The 21,825-nt window shown below is 44.6% G+C and overlaps 1 protein-coding gene across 1 annotated transcript in view; it reads left to right on the top strand.

The window, feature by feature from the left end:
• Nucleotides 1-1,520: 1,520 nt before the first annotated feature.
• Nucleotides 1,521-21,825, top strand: part of LOC311010050 (scavenger receptor cysteine-rich type 1 protein M160-like) — a gene marked incomplete at both ends in the record, with an annotated part of 90,886 nt that continues 70,581 nt past the window's right edge. Inside the window, 8 exons of the mRNA XM_084004528.1 lie at nucleotides 1,521-1,539; nucleotides 4,462-4,776; nucleotides 4,870-5,151; nucleotides 8,636-8,950; nucleotides 9,044-9,328; nucleotides 17,697-18,011; nucleotides 18,105-18,392; nucleotides 21,445-21,759. Coding sequence (XP_083860654.1) covers nucleotides 1,521-1,539; nucleotides 4,462-4,776; nucleotides 4,870-5,151; nucleotides 8,636-8,950; nucleotides 9,044-9,328; nucleotides 17,697-18,011; nucleotides 18,105-18,392; nucleotides 21,445-21,759 — 2,134 coding nt within the window. The remainder of the gene's footprint in view (nucleotides 1,540-4,461; nucleotides 4,777-4,869; nucleotides 5,152-8,635; nucleotides 8,951-9,043; nucleotides 9,329-17,696; nucleotides 18,012-18,104; nucleotides 18,393-21,444; nucleotides 21,760-21,825) is intronic.

Here is a 21,825-nt window from a genome sequence, read left to right on the forward strand (position 1 = left end):
GTCCAACGAACTCTCTATCATTGGGAACTGGAACCCCCTCAAAGACCAATGTTGTCCCCACACCACTGGTTGAGAATCACTGTTTTACAAGAAACGACATCTCTGCTTTCAAAAACTCAATGTTGAGGTCACTTGTCTTTACAGGAAGGACAATATAGGAGCACAACAAACTCTGTCTCCCCATGTCTGTCTTGTCTGTCTCCGTTTCAAACCACAACACACACACACACACACACACACACACACACACACACACACACACACACACACACACACACACACACACACAGTGCCACTTCCTACAAAATGTAGTTTTTGTGATCAACACACTCACATTCTCACAACACGATGACATTGACCGAGACAAATAGGAAAAACACACGGTGAAAGTCTGGTTAACTTACGTCAACGTGTTTCTTTAAGTTGGACGTGGAGTTGTTGAAAGCAGAGATGTAGTTTTCCTTCGGCAAACACAATACACATTGGAAAATATATGACTGTTTGTCTGTGTCCATGTTTTTTACTCTGTAAAACTCAAACATGGAGTCCAGATAAGGCCAAGGATGTTCTGAAAGTTCCTCCGGATCATTATCACACTCAGTCTGAGACTCAGTCATTGTGGCGGTTTTGTGTTGACAAACACAGTGGAGAGCGTGGCTACTTTGGCGGTATCCTTATGGGGAGGGATTACGTATTTCTGCTTTTACGTAGATCCCAGTGGAGAGCGTGCACTGTGATAGGTTTCCTTCTTTGACAAACACAGCTTGTGTTCAATAGTATTTAAAACAAAAAGAAAGAAAGAAAAAAAAGAGCAGACCTGAAAGTAACGAGTACTTTTCAGCCTTTCTAGAAATTAACTCGAGCAATCATAATTTCACGTCATGAAGATGTTATAGGTTAAAGCAACTAATGAAAGACAAGTAGGCAACTTCAAAGAGTTCTCATCTTTACTCTTTAGTGCAGGGCTTCAGGGCTGTAGTGCTACTGTGCATCATACTGTCAATTAACATAGCCTACTGTCCATCAACAACATTGTAAATACATAAATACAATACAACATTGTAAATAAATATAAATGAAATGTAAATGTGTTTGTCACTAATACTTAAATACAAGCAGATTAGTGTCCATTGGTTGTTTCTATTTGAAAGAGCCAAACACATGCCCACGCCGGTCTGTAACAGAAATGAACTGCTGGCAGATTTCTGTCAGATCAGTATTGTCAAGTCTCATCCAGCTTCTCCTCCTCCATCTCCTCCAGCCTCTCCTCCTCTATCTGCTCCAGCCTCTCCTTCTCTACCTCCTCCAGCTTCTCCTCCTCCATCTCCTCCAGCCTCTCTTCCTCTACCTCCTCCAGCCTCTCCTTCTCCATCTCCTCCAGCCTCTCCTTCTCTACCTCCTCCAGCTTCTCCTTCTCCTCCTCCTCCAGCCTCTCCTTCTCTACCTCCTCCAGGGTTAGGGTATCTGTCACCTTACACAATTTGTTGATGCATGACATGAACAGATACATTAGGGATACAATGATCGTAGAGCTTGATGGTACAGTTATTGCCTGAGCAAAAAAGGCTTTTACTAAATATTAAGATTACTTAATATGAATTAATTATATTTTAATGACATGATCATCTAGAATCTGAGGTTTTATTGTATTTCCAGCACAAATGTTCTTTATTTCTGTTTTTAAACCGTTGATCTCTTCTACACAAATACATGAAAAATAAGAATGAAAAAATAACTTTTAAAAAGTGTATCTCTTTGGCATTAAATATTCTCTTTTATTCAATATCTGTATTGTTGAGCCTCTATACACCCTTGAAATAACTTACACTTTGACTCCTAAAGAAGTCTCTTATACACTTTTCTTTTCTTTGACATCCTTCAAATCCTGGACAGCACACACACACGCACGCACACACGAACACACACACACACACGTACACACGTACACACACGTACACACATACACACATACACACATACACACGTACACACATACACACGTACACACGCGTACACACACACGTACACACACGTACACACGTACACACACGTACACACATACACGCACGTACACACACACGCACGTACACACGCACACACATACACGCACGTACACACGTACACACACGTACACACACACGCACGTACACACGTACACACACGTACACACACACACGCACACACGCACACACGTACACACACGTACACACAGGTACACACATACACGCACGTACACACGTACACACACGTACACACGTACACACATACACGCACGTACACACGTACACACATACACGCACGTACACACGTACACACATACACACATACACGCACGTACACACGTACACACACGTACACACGTACACACACGTACACACATACACGCACGTACACACGTACACACATACACGCACGTACACACGTACACACATACACGCACGTACACACGTACACACGTACACACACGTACACACATACACGCACGTACACAAGTACACACATACACGCACGTACACACGTACACACATACACACATACACGCACGTACACACGTACACACACGTACACACACACACGCACGTACACACGCACACACATACACGCACGTACACACGTACACACACACACACGTACACACGCACACACGTACACGCACGCAAACAGACACAAACACAAATGTAAATGACACCACTGATATTAAAATCCATCTAGCTGACGTGACCCAGGAAGAACAAATGCCGAACATGTTGACAACCTGTAGATAACATGCACTGCCTCTCGTCCGGTCCAACTAGCAGGTTGCAGGTAGTTTTAACAAGCAGAAGGAGTGACAGTGGGGACAGCTAATCACATGTAAGTTAGCGAGAAACCGGCAGCCAATCAGGATGCGGTATTTAGGTTAGAGGCGGGACTTCTAGCAGAGACCGACTTAACCCTTTGTGTGCCATAATCATTGTCTAAACACTACGGACAGCGGTTGTATTGATAGTGACGACACAGTAGCGGCTGAATATTGGTAGGGACGTGTCCCTAGCGTCCCTACCCAATTCTACGCCCTTGAAAAGTAAAAGTATTTGTCTTGGAAATGTATTCAAGTAAGAGTAATAAGTACCAAAGAAATCTAATACTCAAGTAAAGTACAAAATCCTCTGGATATGTACTTAAGTACAGTACTTAAGTAAATATACTCCGTTACTGTCCACCACTGATGATATTCATGGTTTATATTAGGGGTGTCAACGATACAATAATAAATCGTAACCGTTTAGAAAAATCAATAACCGTTTACACGTCATTTTCCCTCCTCCTCGTTTATTTCTCACCAATATATACGGCTATAGTATCCGGCCCGCGAAGGAATATTTACTGGCCCGTTTAGTGAAAAAAAACATAAAAAAATGCTGGCCGTATAGTGTCTGATATGAGCTGCCCTCTCTCATCTCCGCGCAGCACAGTGGAGACTTGCTCCTTGAGGCGCGCGGCCACAACAATCCTCACCGCGCGCCCCCGCTACGTTCTTCTTCGTGTACGTTCTTGATGTTGTTCTGATGACCGTCCGCCTCGTTGAACCACCACGATGTCGCTTTCTACTTTGAAAACTCGGAAAGTTGACACTGTATTTTGATAAGCTGTTGCACTCTTCAGACTCGTGGTGTGAGCGGAACCGGACTGGACCGGTACTTTATAATCAAAATGCGGCTGTGTGTCTCCGTCCAAAATCCGCTGCGCTCGCGCTGCCTGCTCGCACAGATCCGCTCGTATTCACATGCGCTGATGCAGGTCGAGTGTTGACTAGAAATATATGCAGACGGCGCTCCTTCAAAACAACATCAAGCCCTGTGTGTGTAGTATTATATGTACAACAGTTGAGTGTAATTCATGCCAGGCAAAGTTGGCTTATAGTAACAGCACGGGATCCATGCGCAACCACTTACAATGGCTTTGATTTCATGGGATTAGCATTAGCATTAGCATTAAACGTTGACACCCCTAGTATACATGCTGACACATTTAGACAGTTGAACGGACTATTGTACATGTGATGACTCACACCATGAAAGAATTCATGCATGTTTTGAAGAGAACAACTATTCAACTGAGAAGCAACATAATCAGTTTTGATCAGCAAGATATGTTCAATCATTAATTGTGCAAATTGTAGATAATTGTTCTCATTTGCATATATGTGCTAAAATATTTGCAATTTCTTTAAAAGAATGAGAAATGATAATCTGTTGTGAAGCAGTGGCCAATGGTTTGGAGGTTTACACATGTTGTTTAGAAAATATTCACTATCTTTTGAGAATTGTGGCAAAGCAATTGAGAAAAACTGTAAATGATGAACTGATGGTGGAATTGTTTTGAGTCCAGTTTGAATCACTGAATAGTTTCATGACATCTTTTTCTCTGGTGTCTGGTGTCTTTTCTCTCTCTCTATTTGATCTTCTATCATCTCTCCAGACTCTGTCAGGCTACTGAATGGGACTAGTCTGTGCTCAGGCAGTCTGGAGGTGAAGTCCAACCAGTCCAACCAGTGGTGGTCCTCAGTGTGTGAAGCTGACTTTGACCAGCAGGATGCAGAGGTGGTCTGTAGGGAGCTTGGCTGTGGGGCTCCTTCAGTCCTCCAGGGGGCACTCTATGGAGACGTGGGGGCTCCAACGTGGACCAAAGAGTTCCAGTGTGGAGGCCATGAGTCTGCTCTCCTGGACTGTAGAAGCTCAGGCTCAGATAGAAACACCTGCTCACCTGGCAAAGCTGTTGGACTCACCTGCTCAGGTAGAAGAGGAGCTGCAGCTTTGATCTGGTTCATTTCTGTTCTCATCAAACTCACTTTGCTCTTTGACTGACGACTCTCTTCTTTCTGTTCAGAGCCTGTCAGGTTGGTGGGAGGAGCCAGTCGCTGTGCTGGAACACTGGAGGTGAGACAGGGAGACTGGAGACCAGTGGATGACTATGGCTGGACCCTGAAGGAAGCAGCTGTTGCCTGTAGAGAGCTGGACTGTGGCTCTGCTGTTTCTGTAGGACTGAGAAAGGAGTCCTCAAGAAGACCTGTGTGGAGGATCTGGTCTGACTGTGTTCATTCTGGATCCACTCTGAGGGAGTGTGCAGCACCAGATTCCTCTTACTCCATCCTGAATCTCACCTGCTCAGGTAAGTCCCTCAGTGACATCATCTATGACATCATCTATGACATCATCTATGACTGTTGTCACGTTCCTTAATCAGGGAACCAGACAAAAAAGGTGGAGACCACACCAGACATATACTTTTTAAACAAAGAAATGTATTAAACAACTCAAAAAGAAAAGGAATCAGTAATCGATGGTGTTTTATGGATGCGTGTCTGTAAGTGAGGTGGCTGAATGTGTATGTATGGGTGCGTGGATGCAAAAACCTATAATTGACCCAAAATAATCCATTACACAGAACACCAGGCCCCAAACAGTCCCCACACCATGTGCGAGATCCAAACCAGACCAAAGGCAGAGAGAGACTGCGTAGCCTGAGCAGAGTACTTCTGCTCAGGCCTAGTGGCCACACCCACACCTTGCCAGGTGCCAGCCATTCAGCCTGATGAGCAGGCAGCACCAGGACTGGGAGGAATCTCCTCCCTCCGTCACACTGTGGTTTTCAAACTGGGGCGTGCCGAGTAGGGCCTTATGACAGAATCACATATTTGGACAATGAAAATGTAATCAACTGTAAAATGCGGAATTTCATTGAATTTATAAAAGTATTTAAAAGTATTTGTTTTCTCTAATATATATATATATATATTATTATCATTATAAACGTTGAGAGTCTCTACTGTCTAACAACACCGCTTCATCGAGCGTCTCTCCTCTCTGTCAGAGGGGCGGGGCTGACGCACACACACACAGCGCTCCGTGAAATGAAACAAAGATATGGACGGAGCTCTAGAAGCGATGACGTCATGACAAAGATGCATGCAATGTGGTTGTTTTACTTTCTTCATTCTTACTTATCTAGAAAGCTGTCAGCTGTTGGTAATTCAACATATTCAACATATCTGCTGAATGCACCAAGATATCTGTATGAGAGAAACCTCCACGTGTGCTGCTTCAGGAGTCCTCTGGGCCGACCACCAAGCAGCCTGAAAGGACTCCTTCTTCAGCTCCACAGCTTTCTGAGCCGCTGGTTTCCACCAGCAGGTTCTTTGGTTGCCACCATAGCAGGCACCAAAAGTGGCCACAACTCTGAGCAGCTCAGTCGGGGGCTCGTCAGTATCTCCACCCCCACGTGGAGTCCTTCACCCTGAACACCTCCTTACAGGGCTCCAGACTAACTTTATGCATTGGTTGCACTGGTGAGCCTAACTTTTTTTTTTAGGTGCACCAGCACAAAATTCAGGTGCACCCACATTTTTCATCGCGTCGCCTTTAACACCAAAAGGTCACCTTTTCATCGCTCTCCTTTTACATAATGACGCCCCCTTATGGCCTAGGTTAACTGCAGCACCATCAGCACCCAGAGCACCCGTTTTCTCCAGCCAATCTTCACACTGATGCCCAAACGCAGCAAATGCTTGCTTTGTGGCAGCATAAATTCCTCAAGAATAAAAAGATCATACAGGTCACTAGCCTATAGATTGCAAATGGAAAACTGTTTATGTGATCTTAGCCTAGCCTACTTATATTTTTACTTAGGCTATTCATTTTTAATAATATTAGGAATAGGCTACTATACAATGTCCTATTCATGATCTCTCATGCTGTAATGTGGGCCTTCAAACACTGTGCGTGTCCATGCTCCACCCGACATGTCCAATTAACATGTTGACCAGGCCTCCCTTTATGCAAAATGCTTCAGTAGACAATAACGCACTCCTTCATAGAGACTCTTCCACAAACGCACTATTACCGGCCATATTCTGACCGCACTCCCGACAATAAATGCAGTGCATTGAGTCCCTTTCTTCATCGTACATCAGCCAGGGAAATTGCTTCAACCAGTCCTGTCTGAAGGCATATTTTGGGGCTTTTTAATTAATTAATTAATTGTCTTGGGGCCAGGCTTTCTGCCTCTCTTCATTTTCAAAGAAAAGTACCGGCTCAGCTCGCTCACATTTTTCGAACTGACACAATTTACAGCAGTGAAAAGGACCACAGCCAATCAGAGGCAAGGACCCGCCCGAGCTCTGTCTCTTATTGGTTTAGACCACGTTTCTAAACACAGCTTTATTCTCAGGAAGATAAGAGAGAATCCAAAGCTGTAACTTCTCTGTGTGGAGAGCAACGTTTGTGGAGTCTCTGAGCAGAAGGAACAGAATAGAGGATCTGCAGATGATGATGTGTTTCTGCTTGAAAACATATTGAAAGTGTTGAACAATGGATAACAGTTGTTAGAGTGTATTCATGTAAATGTGATGTAACACTGCTGCAGGCTGTGGTGTTCTAAACATGTTCTGGTGTTACAGTTTATTTCAATTTCTTTGGCTCATCTCTTGAAACTTTGTTAATATTCTCAGAACCTGATTTGTCTAAATAGCTTCCATGTTCCAACACAACACCATAACTCACCTGCAAAAGGTCAGAACTCACTCAAAACATTGAAGTCGTGCTTCAAAACAAAGTTAGTGTCTCATATAAAAAGTCTCTGCCCTCCAAATGAAAAGTCCCTTTGACCTCATGGAAACAATGGTGGTCAGAATGTTTAGATGTTTTTCGGGACGGCAGTGGAGCCTGGAAATGTTCCTTATATCCACATTTCAGGTTTGTCCTATTTCTTTAGTTGACCCTGAATGTTTCCTCTACTAGAATGTTCTGTTTGTCCAGTGAACTGAACACTAAACTGAATACTATCCACATGCTGATTTCATCAGTACAAGTTTCTTTTACAGTATTACACACTGCACTCACGTTTCCATGGAAACGGTTACAGTTGCCCTGTTCATGATGTACCTGAGCAGGTTCCTCCATGTTCAGACATTGTGGTTATTCTGTTGTAGTCCAGCTCTATAAATATGTTTGGTAACAGCCGTACTCATGAATAGCACCTGTCAGCTGACTGGAGATGACGTGTGATTGGTTGATGTAAGATGGGACAAACTCCTCATTGGTTAGTGAAGTTCAAGTTTCTCCTGACAGACAATTTACCAGTTTAGTGGACGTTAGAAAATACTCCATAGTACATAATGATATTCATGGTATATATGCTGACACATTTAGACAGTTGAATGGACTATTGTACATGTGATGACTCACACCATGAAAGAATTCATACATGTTTTGAAGAGAACAACTATTCAACTGAGAAGCAACATAATCAGTTTTGATCAGCAAGATATGTTCAATCATTAATTGTGCAAATAGTAGATAATTGTACTCATTTGCATATATGTGCTAAAACATTTGCAATTTACTTAAAAGAATGAGAAATGATAATCTGTTGTGAAGCAGTGGCCAGTGGTTTGGAGGTTTACACATGTTGTTTAGAAAATATTCATTATCTTTTGAGAATTGTGGCAAAGCAATTGAGAAAAACTGTTCATGATGAACTGATGGTGGAATTGTTTTGAGTCCAGTTTGAATCACTGAATAGTTTCATGACATCTTTTTCTCTGGTGTCTGGTGTCTTTTCTCTCTCTCTATTTGATCTTCTATCATCTCTCCAGACTCTGTCAGGCTGCTGAATGGGACTAGTCTGTGCTCAGGCAGACTGGAGGTGAAGTCCAACCAGTCCAACCAGTGGTGGTCCTCAGTGTGTGAAGCTGACTTTGACCAGCAGGATGCAGAGGTGGTCTGTAGGGAGCTTGGCTGTGGGGCTCCTTCAGTCCTCCAGGGGGCGCTCTATGGAGACGTGGGGGCTCCAACGTGGACCAAAGAGTTCCAGTGTGGAGGCCATGAGTCTGCTCTCCTGGACTGTAGAAGCTCAGGCTCAGATAGAAACACCTGCTCACCTGGCAAAGCTGTTGGACTCACCTGCTCAGGTAGAAGAGGAGCTGCAGCTTTGATCTGGTTCATTTCTGTTCTCATCAAACTCACTTTGCTCTTTGACTGACGACTCTCTTCTTTCTGTTCAGAGCCTGTCAGGTTGGTGGGAGGAGCCAGTCGCTGTGCTGGAACACTGGAGGTGAGACATCAGGGAGACTGGAGACCAGTGGATGACTATTACTGGACCCTGAAGGAAGCAGCTGTTGCCTGTAGAGAGCTGGACTGTGGCTCTGCTGTTTCTGTAGGACTGAGAAAGGAGTCCTCATACAGACCTGTGTGGAGGATCAGGTCTGGCTGTGTTAATTCTGGATCCACTCTGAGGGAGTGTGCAACATCAGTCTCCTCTTCCTCCACCCTGAATCTCATCTGCTCAGGTAAGCCCCTCAGTGACATCATCTATGACATCATCAGTAATGTTGCTGTGTGTCACTGCTGCAGGCTGTGGTGTTCTAAACATGTTCTGGTGTTACAGTTTATATCAATTTCTTTGGCTCATCTCTTGAAACTTTGTTAATATTCTCAGAACCTGATTTGTCTAAATAGCTTCCATGTTCCAACACAACACCATAACTCACCTGCAAAAGGTCAGAACTCACTCAAAACATTGAAGTCGTGCTTCAAAACAAAGTTAGTGTCTCATATAAAAAGTCTCTGCCCTCCAAATGAAAAGTTCCTTTGACCTCATGGAAACAATGGTGGTCAGAATGTTGAGATGTTTTTCAGGACGGCAGTGGAGCCTGGAAATGTTCCTTATATCCACATTTCAGGTTTGTCCTATTTCTTTAGTTGACCCTGAATGTTTCCTCTACTAGAATGTTCTGTTTGTCCAGTGAACTGAACACTAAACTGAATACTATCCACATGCTGATTTCATCAGTACAAGTTTCTTTTACAGTATTACACACTGCACTCACGTTTCCATGGAAACGGTTACAGTTGCCCTGTTCATGATGTACCTGAGCAGGTTCCTCCATGTTCAGACATTGTGGTTATTCTGTTGTAGTCCAGCTCTATAAATATGTTTGGTAACAGCCGTACTCATGAATAGCACCTCAGTGTTTCCCCTAGAATTTTTTTCAGGCCCGGTGGTACCCAACGAAAAAACCCTAAACAGACGAGACGCGTGGGATGGTGTATTGGTGCAGTTGGATTAAGTCAGGTGGCACAGCAAGCAGTCTGCAATTCTGCAATTATTATATTTGCATTCAACATTTTTGTTCAACCAGAGTGTATTCAAGATCACAAGGAGAGAGTTTCTTATTGAGGTGCCGGTTAATGGAAATGAACAGGGTCCAGAAAAATATGGCTGGAAAATGATGAGCATCACATTAATAGCTACAGATAGTGTAAAACACTACAACGACATATGAGTGCATATATTGTCTTATTTTATCAAGTAAAATATAAGTTATAGGTTTACTCAACAGCAGTTAACTCAAAGTTCCACATCTTATCAAAAACAATCCTCCCCCCCCGGGGAGGGGGGGCAAACGGGCTTTGGCCGGTTGTACATACGTCATCACGTCCTAATACTACACACACATGGCGTGATGTTGTTTTTAAGGAGCGCCGTCTCTGCTTATATTTCTCGACAACACTCGACCTGCATCAGCGCATGTGCGCACGAGCGGATCTGTGCGAGCAGACAGCGCGAGCGCAGCGGGTTTTGGACGGAGACACACAGCGGCATTTTTATTATGTAAAAATAAATAATAATGTAATGTAATAAAATAAATATTATGGACCCTATGGACCGGTTCCGCTCACACCACGAGTCTGAAGAGTGCAACAGCTTATCAAAATACAGTGTCAACGTTCCGTGTTTTCAAAGTAGAAAGCGACATCGTGGTGGTTTAACGAGGCGGAACGGCATCAGAACAACATCAAGCGTGTAAAGTACACGAAGAAGAACGTAGCGGGAGCGCGCGGCGAGGATTGTTGCGGCCGCGCGTCTTGCGGAGCAAGTCTGCTGTGCTGCGCGGAGGCGCTCCTAATGTAAATGATTATTGATTTATGAATGAATTGATAGGTAGCCACCTATCAATTCATTCATAAATCAATAATTTATTTTTGGTATATTGATTTTTTTTTTTGGCCTGGCGGCAGGTCTCCTTGGCCTGGCGTGCCGCCAGGCCTGTACAATGGTAGGGGAAACACTGCACCTGTCAGCTGACTGGAGATGACGTGTGATTGGTTGATGTAAGATGGGACAAACTCCTCATTGGTTAGTGAAGTTCAAGTTTCACCTGACAGACATTTTACCAGTTTAGTGGACGTTAGAAAATACTCCATAGTACATAATGATATTCAGAGATGGACATAGTACACGACCCCAGTACTTGACAGAGCTGCAAACTTCGGCGACAATCGCCGTTTTCTTGGTCAATTTGGTCATTCACGTGGATCGTGTAGAACCGGAGAGTTTTCTTTTGGGGGGGGGGGGGGTCCAGAATTGCGAACAATTATTGGATCATTCTTATTGTTGTGTTTTCTGTGCAGTTATGTCATTTGTGTAGTTTATTTTTTATTTTTGTGTATGTTAATCCAGAGCTAAAATCCCGCAAGTAATATTCATTGAGAACCGTTCGAGGTTCAGCAGCCCAATGGTGTAGCCTAGTTCCTCTTTAAGAGATGGGTGAATGTGGGTCCATGTGACCGGTGTTTACTCCGTGAAAAGGAAGCGCAAGAGTATTTTCTTTGTACTGACTTTCAACCAGGTATGCAGCCACTTGGTAAGCTCTCTTAAGTTCTTGTTTTCTTGTGTGCTTTCATGTTGTACGCTTCAAGTTAATGAAATGGTGAAGCTGTGGCACATAAAGATAATATTTGGATTTATAACGTTGTTGTTCCATCCGTGTTTATTCATACTTGTTTGTTTAGTTTTGATGAGTGAATCACAGGGACCGGCACTTGACGTGGGGGCTGCACTTCCTGGTTTGCCGCGGGGCATCATGGGAGCTGTAGTTTTTGTTCACGGAGAAAGGTTGAATGCACTTTTGCATGGTTTTTCGTTATTGAACAATAATAATTGACATTTCTCTGGGCCAATCGGAATCTCAGCACTTGCTTCAGAATCTTTCTTATAATTGACATTTCTCTGAGCCAATCGGAATCTTGAAGCACACAGCGCCAACTGACCTCGCCATTGGATGAGACGGTCGCCTGGCTACCGCGCAAATCCCTCAATGACAATGATTTTTGAGAAAGTATGCTGAGTTTTGTTAAGTCACGCTCAGACTAGTGTCATTTGCATAGTACCATCAAAAAAAAAAATCCCCCCGTGACACTGTCACCTTTTTTCCTCTGAGGAGTTTGCAGGTCTGACTTGAGTAAGAGTACAAATACTACTGGTCAACATTTACTCCGTTACAAGTAAAAGTAGCTCAGTCGACATGGTACTCGAGTAAGAGTAAAAAAGTACTTGCTTTTAAAAGGTACTTAAGTATCCAAAAGTACATGCTATTAAATTTACTTTAAATAAAAGTAAGAGTAAGAGTACATTTCAAATAAAATGAATGGGATCACAGGACTACAGCAGATGTTGCAGATGCAGATGTTTATTAACAATCATTGAAATTGTAACCAGATGAACCTGCACCGTCCAACGAACTCTCTATCATTGGGAACTGGAACCCCCTCAAAGACCAATGTTGTCCCCACACCACTGGTTGAGAATCACTGTTTTACAAAAAACGACATCTCTGCTTTCAATAACTCAATGTTGAGGTCACTTGTCTTTACAGGAAGGACAATATAGGAGCACAACAAACTCTGTCTCCCCATGTCTGTCTTGTCTGTCTCCGTTTCAAACCACAACACACACACACACACACACACACACAGTGCCACTTCCTACAAAATGTAGTTTTTGTGATCAACACACACTCACATTCTCACAACACGATGACATTGACCGAGACAAATAGGAAAAACACACGGTGAAAGTCTGGTTAACTTACGTCAACGTGTTTCTTTAAGTTGGACGTGGAGTTGTTGAAAGCAGAGATGTAGTTTTCCTTCGGCAAACACAACACACATTGGAAAATATATGACTGTTTGTCTGTGTCCATGTTTTTTACTCTGTAAAACTCAAACATGGAGTCCAGATAAGGCCAAGGATGTTCTGAAAGTTCCTCCGGATCATTATCACACTCAGTCTGAGACTCAGTCATTGTCGCGGTTTTGTGTTGACAAACACAGTGGAGAGCGTGGCTACTTTGGCGGTATCCTTATGGGGAGGGATTACGTATTTCTGCTTTTACGTAGATCCCAGTGGAGAGCGTGCACTGTGATAGGTTTCCTTCTTTGACAAACACAGCTTGTGTTCAATAGTATTTAAAACAAAAAGAAAGAAAGAAAAAAAAGAGCAGACCTGAAAGTAACGAGTACTTTTCAGCCTTTCTAGAAATTAACTCGAGCAATCATAATTTCACGTCATGAAGATGTTATAGGTTAAAGCAACTAATGAAAGACAAGTAGGCAACTTCAAAGAGTTCTCATCTTTACTCTTTAGTGCAGGGCTTCAGGGCTGTAGTGCTACTGTGCATCATACTGTCAATTAACATAGCCTACTGTCCATCAACAACATTGGAAATACATAAATACAATACAACATTGTAAATAAATATAAATGAAATGTAAATGTGTTTGTCACTAATACTTAAATACAAGCAGATTAGTGTCCACTGGTTGTTTCTATTTGAAAGAGCCAAACATGCCCACGCCGGTCTGTAACAGAAATGAACTGCTGGCAGATTTCTGTCAGATCACTATTGTCAAGTCTCTTCCTTCATCTCCTTCAGCCTCTCCTTCTCTACCTCCTCCAGCTTCTCCTCCTCCATCTCCTTCAGCCTCTCCTTCTCCTCCTGCCTCTCTTCCTCTACCTCCTCCATCTCCTCCAGCCTCTCCTTCTCCTCCTGCCTCTCTTCCTCTACCTCCTCCATCTCCTCCAGCCTCTCCTTCTCCTCCTGCCTCTCTTCCCCTACCTCCTCCATCTCCTCCAGCTTCTCCTCCTCTATCTCCTCCAGCCTCTCCTTCTCCTCCTGCCTCTCTTCCTCTACCTTCTCTGGCCTCTCCTCCTCCATCTCCTCCAGCTTCTCCTCCTCTATCTCCTCCAGCCTCTCCTTCTCCTCCTGCCTCTCTTCCTCTACCTCCTCCATCTCCTCCAGCTTCTCCTCCTCTATCTCCTCCAGCCTCTCCTTCTCCTCCTGCCTCTCTTCCTCTACCTCCTCCATCTCCTCCAGCTTCTCCTCCTCTATCTCCTTCAGCCTCTCCTTCTCCTCCTGCCTCTCTTCCTCTACCTCCTCCATCTCCTCCAGCCTCTCCTTCTCCTCCTGCCTCTCTTCCTCTACCTCCTCCATCTCCTCCAGCCTCTCCTTCTCCTCCTGCCTCTCTTCCCCTACCTCCTCCATCTCCTCCAGCTTCTCCTCCTCTATCTCCTCCAGCCTCTCCTTCTCCTCCTGCCTCTCTTCCTCTACCTTCTCTGGCCTCTCCTCCTCCATCTCCTCCAGCTTCTCCTCCTCTATCTCCTCCAGCCTCTCCTTCTCCTCCTGCCTCTCTTCCTCTACCTCCTCCATCTCCTCCAGCTTCTCCTCCTCTATCTCCTCCAGCCTCTCCTTCTTTACCTCCTCCTGCCTCTCTTCCTTCATCTCCTCCAGCTTCTCCTCCTCTATCTCCTCCAGCCTCTCCTTCTCCTCCTGCCTCTCTTCCTCTACCTTCTCTGGCCTCTCCTCCATCTCATCCAGCTTCTCCTTCTCTACCTCCTCCTGCCTCTCTTCCTTCATCTCCTCCAGCTTCTCCTCCTCTATCTCCTCCAGCCTCTCTTCCTCTACCTTCTCTGGTCTCTCCTCCTCCATCTCCTCCAGCCTCTCCTCCTCCATCTCCTCCAGCCTCTCCTCCTCTATCTCCTCCTGCCTCTCTTCCTTCATCTCCTCCAGCTTCTCCCCCCCCAACTCCTCCAGCCTCTCCTTCTCCTCCTGCCTCTCTTCCTCTACCTTCTCTGGCCTCCCCTCTATCTGCTCCAGCTTCTCCTCCTCTATCTCCTCCAGCCTCTCCTTCTCTACCTTCTCCTGCCTCTCTTCCTTCATCTCCTCCAGCTTCTCCTCCTCCAGCTTCTCCTCCTCTATCTCCTCCAGCCTCTCTTCCTCTACCTTCTCCAGCCTCTCCTTCTCCTCCTCCTCCAGCCTCTCCTCCTCTATCTCCTCCAGCCTCTCCTTCTCCTCCTCCTCCAGCTTCTCCTCCTCCTCCAGCTTCTCCTCCTCCAGCTTCTCCTCCTCTATCTCCTCCAGCCTCTCTTCCTCTACCTTCTCCAGCCTCTCCTTCTCCTCCTCCTCCAGCCTCTCCTCCTCTATCTCCTCCAGCTTCTCCTGCCTCTACCTCCTCCAGCCTCTCCTTCTCCTCCTCCTCCAGCCTCTCCTTCTCTACCTCCTCCAGCCTCTCTGCAGTCTGTCACCTTACACAATGTGTTGATGCATGACATGAACAGATACATTAGGGATACAATGATCATAGAGCTTGATGGTACAGTTATTGCCTGAGCAAAAAAGGCTTTTACTAAATATTAAGATTACTTAATATGAATTAATTATATTTGATAATTATAAAATCACATGATCATCTAGAATCTGAGGTTTTATTGTATTTCCACCACAAATGTTCTTTATTTCTGTTTTTAAACCGTTGCTCTCTTCTACACAAATACATGAAAAATAAGAATGAAAAAATAACTTTTAAAAAGTGTATCTCTTTGGCATTAAATATTCTCTTTTATTCAATATCTGTTGAGCCTCTACCTATACACCCTGAAATAACTTACACTTTGACTCCTAAAGAAGTCTCTTATACACTTTTCTTTTCTTTGACATCCTTCAAATCCTGGACAGCACACACACACGCACGTACACATGTACACACACACACACACGTACACGTACACGCACGCAAACAGACACAAACACAAATGTAAATGACACCACTGATATTAAAATCCATCTAGCTGACGTGACCCAGGAAGAACAAATGCCGAACATGTTGACAACCTGCAGATAACATGCACTGCCTCTCGTCCGGTCCAACTAGCAGGTTGCAGGTAGTTTTAACAAGCAGAAGGAGTGACAGTGGGGACAGCCAATCACATGTAAGTTAGCGAAAAACCGGCAGCCAATCAGGGAGCGGTATTTAGGTTAGAGGCGGGACTTCTAGCAGAGACCGACTTAACCCTTTGTGTGCCATAATCATTGACTAAACACTACGGACAGCGGTTGTATTGATAGTGACTACACAGTAGCGGCTGAATATTGGGAGGGACGTGTCCCTAGCGTCACTACCCAATTCTACGCCCTTGAAAAGTAAAAGTATTTGTCTTGGAAATGTATTCAAGTAAGAGTAATAAGTACCAAAGAAATCTAATACTCAAGTAAAGTACAAAATCCTCTGGATATGTACTTAAGTACAGTACTTAAGTAAATATACTCCGTTACTGTCCACCACTGATGATATTCATGGTATATATTAGGGGTGTCAACGATACAATAATAAATCGTAACCGTTTAGAAAAATCTATAACCGTTTACACGTCATTTCCCCTCCTCCTCGTTTATTTCTCACCAATATATACGGCTATAGTATCCGGCCCGCGAAGGAATATTTACTGGCCCGTTTAGTGAAAAAAAACATTAAAAATGCTGGCCGTATAGTGTCTGATATGAGCTGCCCTCTCTCATCTCCACGCAGCACAGTGGAGACTTGCTCCTTGAGGCGCGCGGCCACAACAACCCTCACCGCGCGCCCCCGCTACGTTCTTCTTCGTGTACGTTCTTGATGTTGTTCTGATGACCGTCCGCCTCGTTGAACCACCACGATGTCGCTTTCTACTTTGAAAACTCGGAAAGTTGACACTGTATTTTGATAAGCTGTTGCACTCTTCAGACTCGTGGTGTGAGCGGAACCGGACCGGACCGGTACTTTATAATCAAAATGCGGCTGTGTGTCTCCGTCCAAAATCTGCTGCGCTCGCGCTGCCTGCTCGCACAGATCCGCTCGTATTCACATGCGCTGATGCAGGTCGAGTGTTGACTAGAAATATATGCAGACGGCGCTCCTTCAAAACAACATCAAGCCATGTGTGTGTAGTATTATATGTACAACAGTTGAGTGTAATTCATGCCAGGCAAAGTTGGCTTATAGTAACAGCACGGGATCCATGCGCAACCACTTACAATGGCTTTGATTTCATGGGATTAGCATTAGCATTAGCATTAAACGTTGACACCCCTAGTATATATGCTGACACATTTAGACAGTTGAACGGACTATTGTACATGTGATGACTCACACCATGAAATAATTCATACATGTTTTGAAGAGAACAACTATTCAACTGAGAAGCAACATAATCAGTTTTGATCAGCAAGATATGTTCAATCATTAATTGTGCAAATAGTAGATAATTGTACTCATTTGCATATATGTGCTAAAATATTTGCAATTTCTCTAAAAGAATGAGAAATGATAATCTGTTGTGAAGCAGTGGCCAGTGGTTTGGAGGTTTACACATGTTGTTTAGAAAATATTCATTATCTTTTGAGAATTGTGGCAAAGCAATTGAGAAAAACTGTAAATGATGAACTGATGGTGGAATTGTTTTGAGTCCAGTTTGAATCACTGAATAGTTTCATGACATCTTTTTCTCTGGTGTCTGGTGTCTTTTCTCTCTCTCTATTTGATCTTCTATCATCTCTCCAGACTCTGTCAGGCTGCTGAATGGGACTAGTCTGTGCTCAGGCAGACTGGAGGTGAAGTCCAACCAGTCCAACCAGTGGTGGTCCTCAGTGTGTGAAGCTGACTTTGACCAGCAGGATTCAGAGGTGGTCTGTAGGGAGCTTGGCTGTGGGGCTCCTTCAGTCCTCCAGGGGGCGCTCTATGGAGACGTGGGGGCTCCAACGTGGACCAAAGAGTTCCAGTGTGGAGGCCATGAGTCTGCTCTCCTGGACTGTAGAAGCTCAGGCTCAGATAGAAACACCTGCTCACCTGGCAAAGCTGTTGGACTCACCTGCTCAGGTAGAAGAGGAGCTGCAGCTTTGATCTGGTTCATTTCTGTTCTCATCAAACTCACTTTGCTCTTTGACTGACGACTCTCTTCTTTCTGTTCAGAGCCTGATGATGTCAGGTTGGTGGGAGGAGCCAGTCGCTGTGCTGGAACACTGGAGCTGAGACAGGGAGACTGGAGACCAATGGATGGCGGTGGCTGGACCCTGAAGGAAGCAGCTGTTGCCTGTAGAGAGCTGGACTGTGGCTCTGCTGTTTCTGTAGGACGGAGAAAGAAGTCCTCAAGAAGACCTGTGTGGAGGATCAGTTCTTACTGTGTTCATTCTAGATCCACTCTGAGGGAGTGTGCAGGATCAGATTCCTCTTCCTCCATCCTGAATCTCACCTGCTCAGGTAAGCCCCTCAGTGACATCATCTATGACATCATCTATGACAGCAGTGTTCCCAGTATGTTCCTTCCTCTGTCCCAGTGACAGTCAGTGGTTTCCACTGGACTGAACTGTAAAGTTCTCCAGGACAATGACGTCCTAGAAAGTAGAGAAGTGGGCTGGTTTCTGGAAGCTTCAGACCCTCCATATTAGGGGTGGGAATCTCTTGGCACCTCACGATTCGATTATAAACCGATTATAGATGCATCTTGATACAACAATTTTTTTTGTGTACATTTCCATGCATGATTAAAAAAAAACAAATTAAATCTGACTTTGCTACTCAGAGTTTGCTCGTCACTTCCTTCTTTTGTGATAATTATTAAAGAAAATCAACAGGTTAATTACCTTCTCTCATATATTATGAAAGAAAAGGCTTTTCTTTGTCACAAGTAGAATGACTTCCTATGAACACAAAGTCCTCCTGTTACAGGCGATGAGCTTATCCCTGAGAGAAAACAGTGAACTGTAGCCGATATACAAATAAAAAGCTTTCAATGCAATAATCAATGCAGCTGCATTTCAACACATCACAGCGTAGCGGTCTGTGGTCTCCCGTGGGATAGTATCTTACGTCTCATACAGAGACCCAACAACAACAAGGTCTCTGCCATATTTATGCCGAGACGACGTTATGTTCAGTGTTTACGTAGCAGCTACGGTGTTAGCCTAGCTTAGCTCTGAGCGAGCCGAATGCAAAAACAGGTATTTGTAAAGTTATTTTGTATCGTCTTAACGGACAGACTTAATAAACCATGACTTCAGACTTTTTACTAATCGTCATTACTTCGGCATACTCTCTTTAAATGGTAAATAAATCACAACGTGGTTCTTTGACAGCGACCGCTGCTGTGAATGCAGCTCTATGAGACTCACCGATCCCCCTCTGGGTAAAGGTAGAAACTCAGACAGGACGCTGTTTAGTTTCCTGGTGTGTCTGGGACTTCACAACATGTACAAAGCAGTACTAGTGTTTATTTCAGCCATGAATGATGAACAGTATCAGTGTAAATGCAGCGGGTGCCGGTGGGATTTCTCTCTCAGCCGTGTCTCTGTTATGTGTAACGCCACAGACTGTCCGGGCGCTGCATTTCAGAGTTCCACCTTTTGTGTTCCGTAAACAATACGGAATAAAAATAATCCATTTTTGACAATTGTGAATCGATTCCGAATCGTCCGCATCACGATGCTGTCACACAGCGGTGATGGGTGTCCTGTCTTGGGTTTTCTGTCTTGTGAATTTTATGTTTTATTTTGAAAAGTAACTCTCCTCTCGTTTCAGGTCACTTGCCCTTCCTCATGTGTCTCCGGTCTGACTTCATCCCTAATCCCTGATTGTTGTCACCTGTGCTCCCCTCCCTGATGTCTATATAGTCTGTGTCTTCCCCTGTCTCGTTGCCAGAGTATTTCGTCCCACGTCTGAATCTAGCCCATGACCACAGCTCTCGATCGCGTCCAAGTCTTCTTTGTTCAGTGTTTCAGGTATTCCTCGAGACGAGTGATTTTGTGTTTTGTTAAAGTTTTCAGTTCCTAGTTCATAGATAGATTCTCGTAATAGTTTTGTCCTCCTCGTTTAGGAGCGTTTTCTGTTTTCAGCCTTTCAGTGCTTTGTTTTTTTTCCTCCCTTGTTGGAGCGTTTTGTGTTCTCGTGTTGTTCCTATTTTTCGATATTTGATATTCCTGTAGTAGTCTTGTGTCCTCCCTTTTGGCGCGTCTTTCGTTTGTTAAAGTTTATAATTTAGTCCCTGTTAGAGTAGACATTTAGTTAGCCTTTTGTTTTGTATCCTCCCCTGCGGAGCGTTTTCCTTTGTCGTGTTTGTACGTCCGCCACCTTCCCTATCCCCGCTCCCCTTCCCTTTTCCCTTCCCTCTCTCTCCCCTTTTCCTAAGGTTAGGAACCTAGTGAATTTTCATAGCCATTGTGTTGTCACTCGTTTATTGGAATTCGTGTGAACCTGTAAATAAAAGCTTGGATCTACTGTCCTCACTCTGCGCCTGAGTCCTCCTTCTAGTCCAGGTCTGACAGATGCATCTAAGTATTGATTTTTTCCCCACCCCTACTCCATAGACTGCTGAGCTCCACCTGGCAGGACACACCTGTCTGTCTGTCTGTCTGTCTGTCTGTCAGACCTGTGACATCACTTCCTGTTTTGAGGGTCCATCTTGTTGAACGGAGGGTAAATGTGACCTTTCATCTCTCGTTCCTCATTTCCATCTAAAGTCTTACCAAACTCCTTTCAGTAGAGAACTACAAACAGGAAGTAGGACCATATAACAGCTGTGCTCAGGTCATTTCACTGGCTTCCAGTCCATTTTAGAATTGATTTGTTCATGTTAATGGGGGTTTTTCATGTCATGTCCTCATCCAAGGCACCTCAGAGGGATGACAGTGGCAGACATGTTTGCAGCAGCATCCTGGGATTCTCCGTGCCCTTTCATCTGTTTCTATCTGCCAGATGGATCTGAATCCTCCCTGACTCATTCAGTGTTAAATGAGCTCGATGGCCGATGAAGCGTTGACCATCTGGTGCTTTTATGCACACATCAAACTGTGCAGCTCTAATGTGATCATCACAGGTTAGCGGCTGCATGAGGACCATGAGGGAGAACATGGACGTCCCCACTATTCTGCAACAGCAGTGCTGTGTGAAGAGAGTGCAACACATTTCTTTGTCACGCGGCTGATATGGTGTTAACGTGGCACAGTTGGTGTCTCCCTGCCTTATTCCGTGGAGCATCCACAGTTAGTGAAGTGTTGTGTTGTCTGCTTGTGGACCTCGGTGTCACAGTGGGACAGAGACCACATCAGCTTCACCCTTAAGCCACGAGTACACGGGAATGTGATGGAACATGGCTGCAGGCTGTGGTGTTGTAACCATGTGTTCTGGTGTTCATGATGAACTGATGGTGGAATTGTTTTGAGTCCAGTTTGAATCACTGAATAGTTTCATGACATCTTTTTCTCTGGTGTCTGGTGTCTTTTCTCTCTCTCTATTTGATCTTCTATCATCTCTCCAGACTCTGTCAGGCTGCTGAATGGGACTAGTCTGTGCTCAGGCAGACTGGAGGTGAAGTCCAACCAGTCCAACCAGTGGTGGTCCTCAGTGTGTGAAGCTGACTTTGACCAGCAGGATGCAGAGGTGGTCTGTAGGGAGCTTGGCTGTGGGGCTCCTTCAGTCCTCCAGGGGGCGCTCTATGGAGACGTGGGGGCTCCAACGTGGACCAAAGAGTTCCAGTGTGGAGGCCATGAGTCTGCTCTCCTGGACTGTAGAAGCTCAGGCTCAGATAGAAACACCTGCTCACCTGGCAAAGCTGTTGGACTCACCTGCTCAGGTAGAAGAGGAGCTGCAGCTTTGATCTGGTTCATTTCTGTTCTCATCAAACTCACTTTGCTCTTTG

This window comes from Eutrigla gurnardus (assembly GCF_963514095.1).
Source record: "Eutrigla gurnardus genome assembly, chromosome: 24".
Taxonomy (NCBI): domain Eukaryota; kingdom Metazoa; phylum Chordata; class Actinopteri; order Perciformes; family Triglidae; genus Eutrigla; species Eutrigla gurnardus.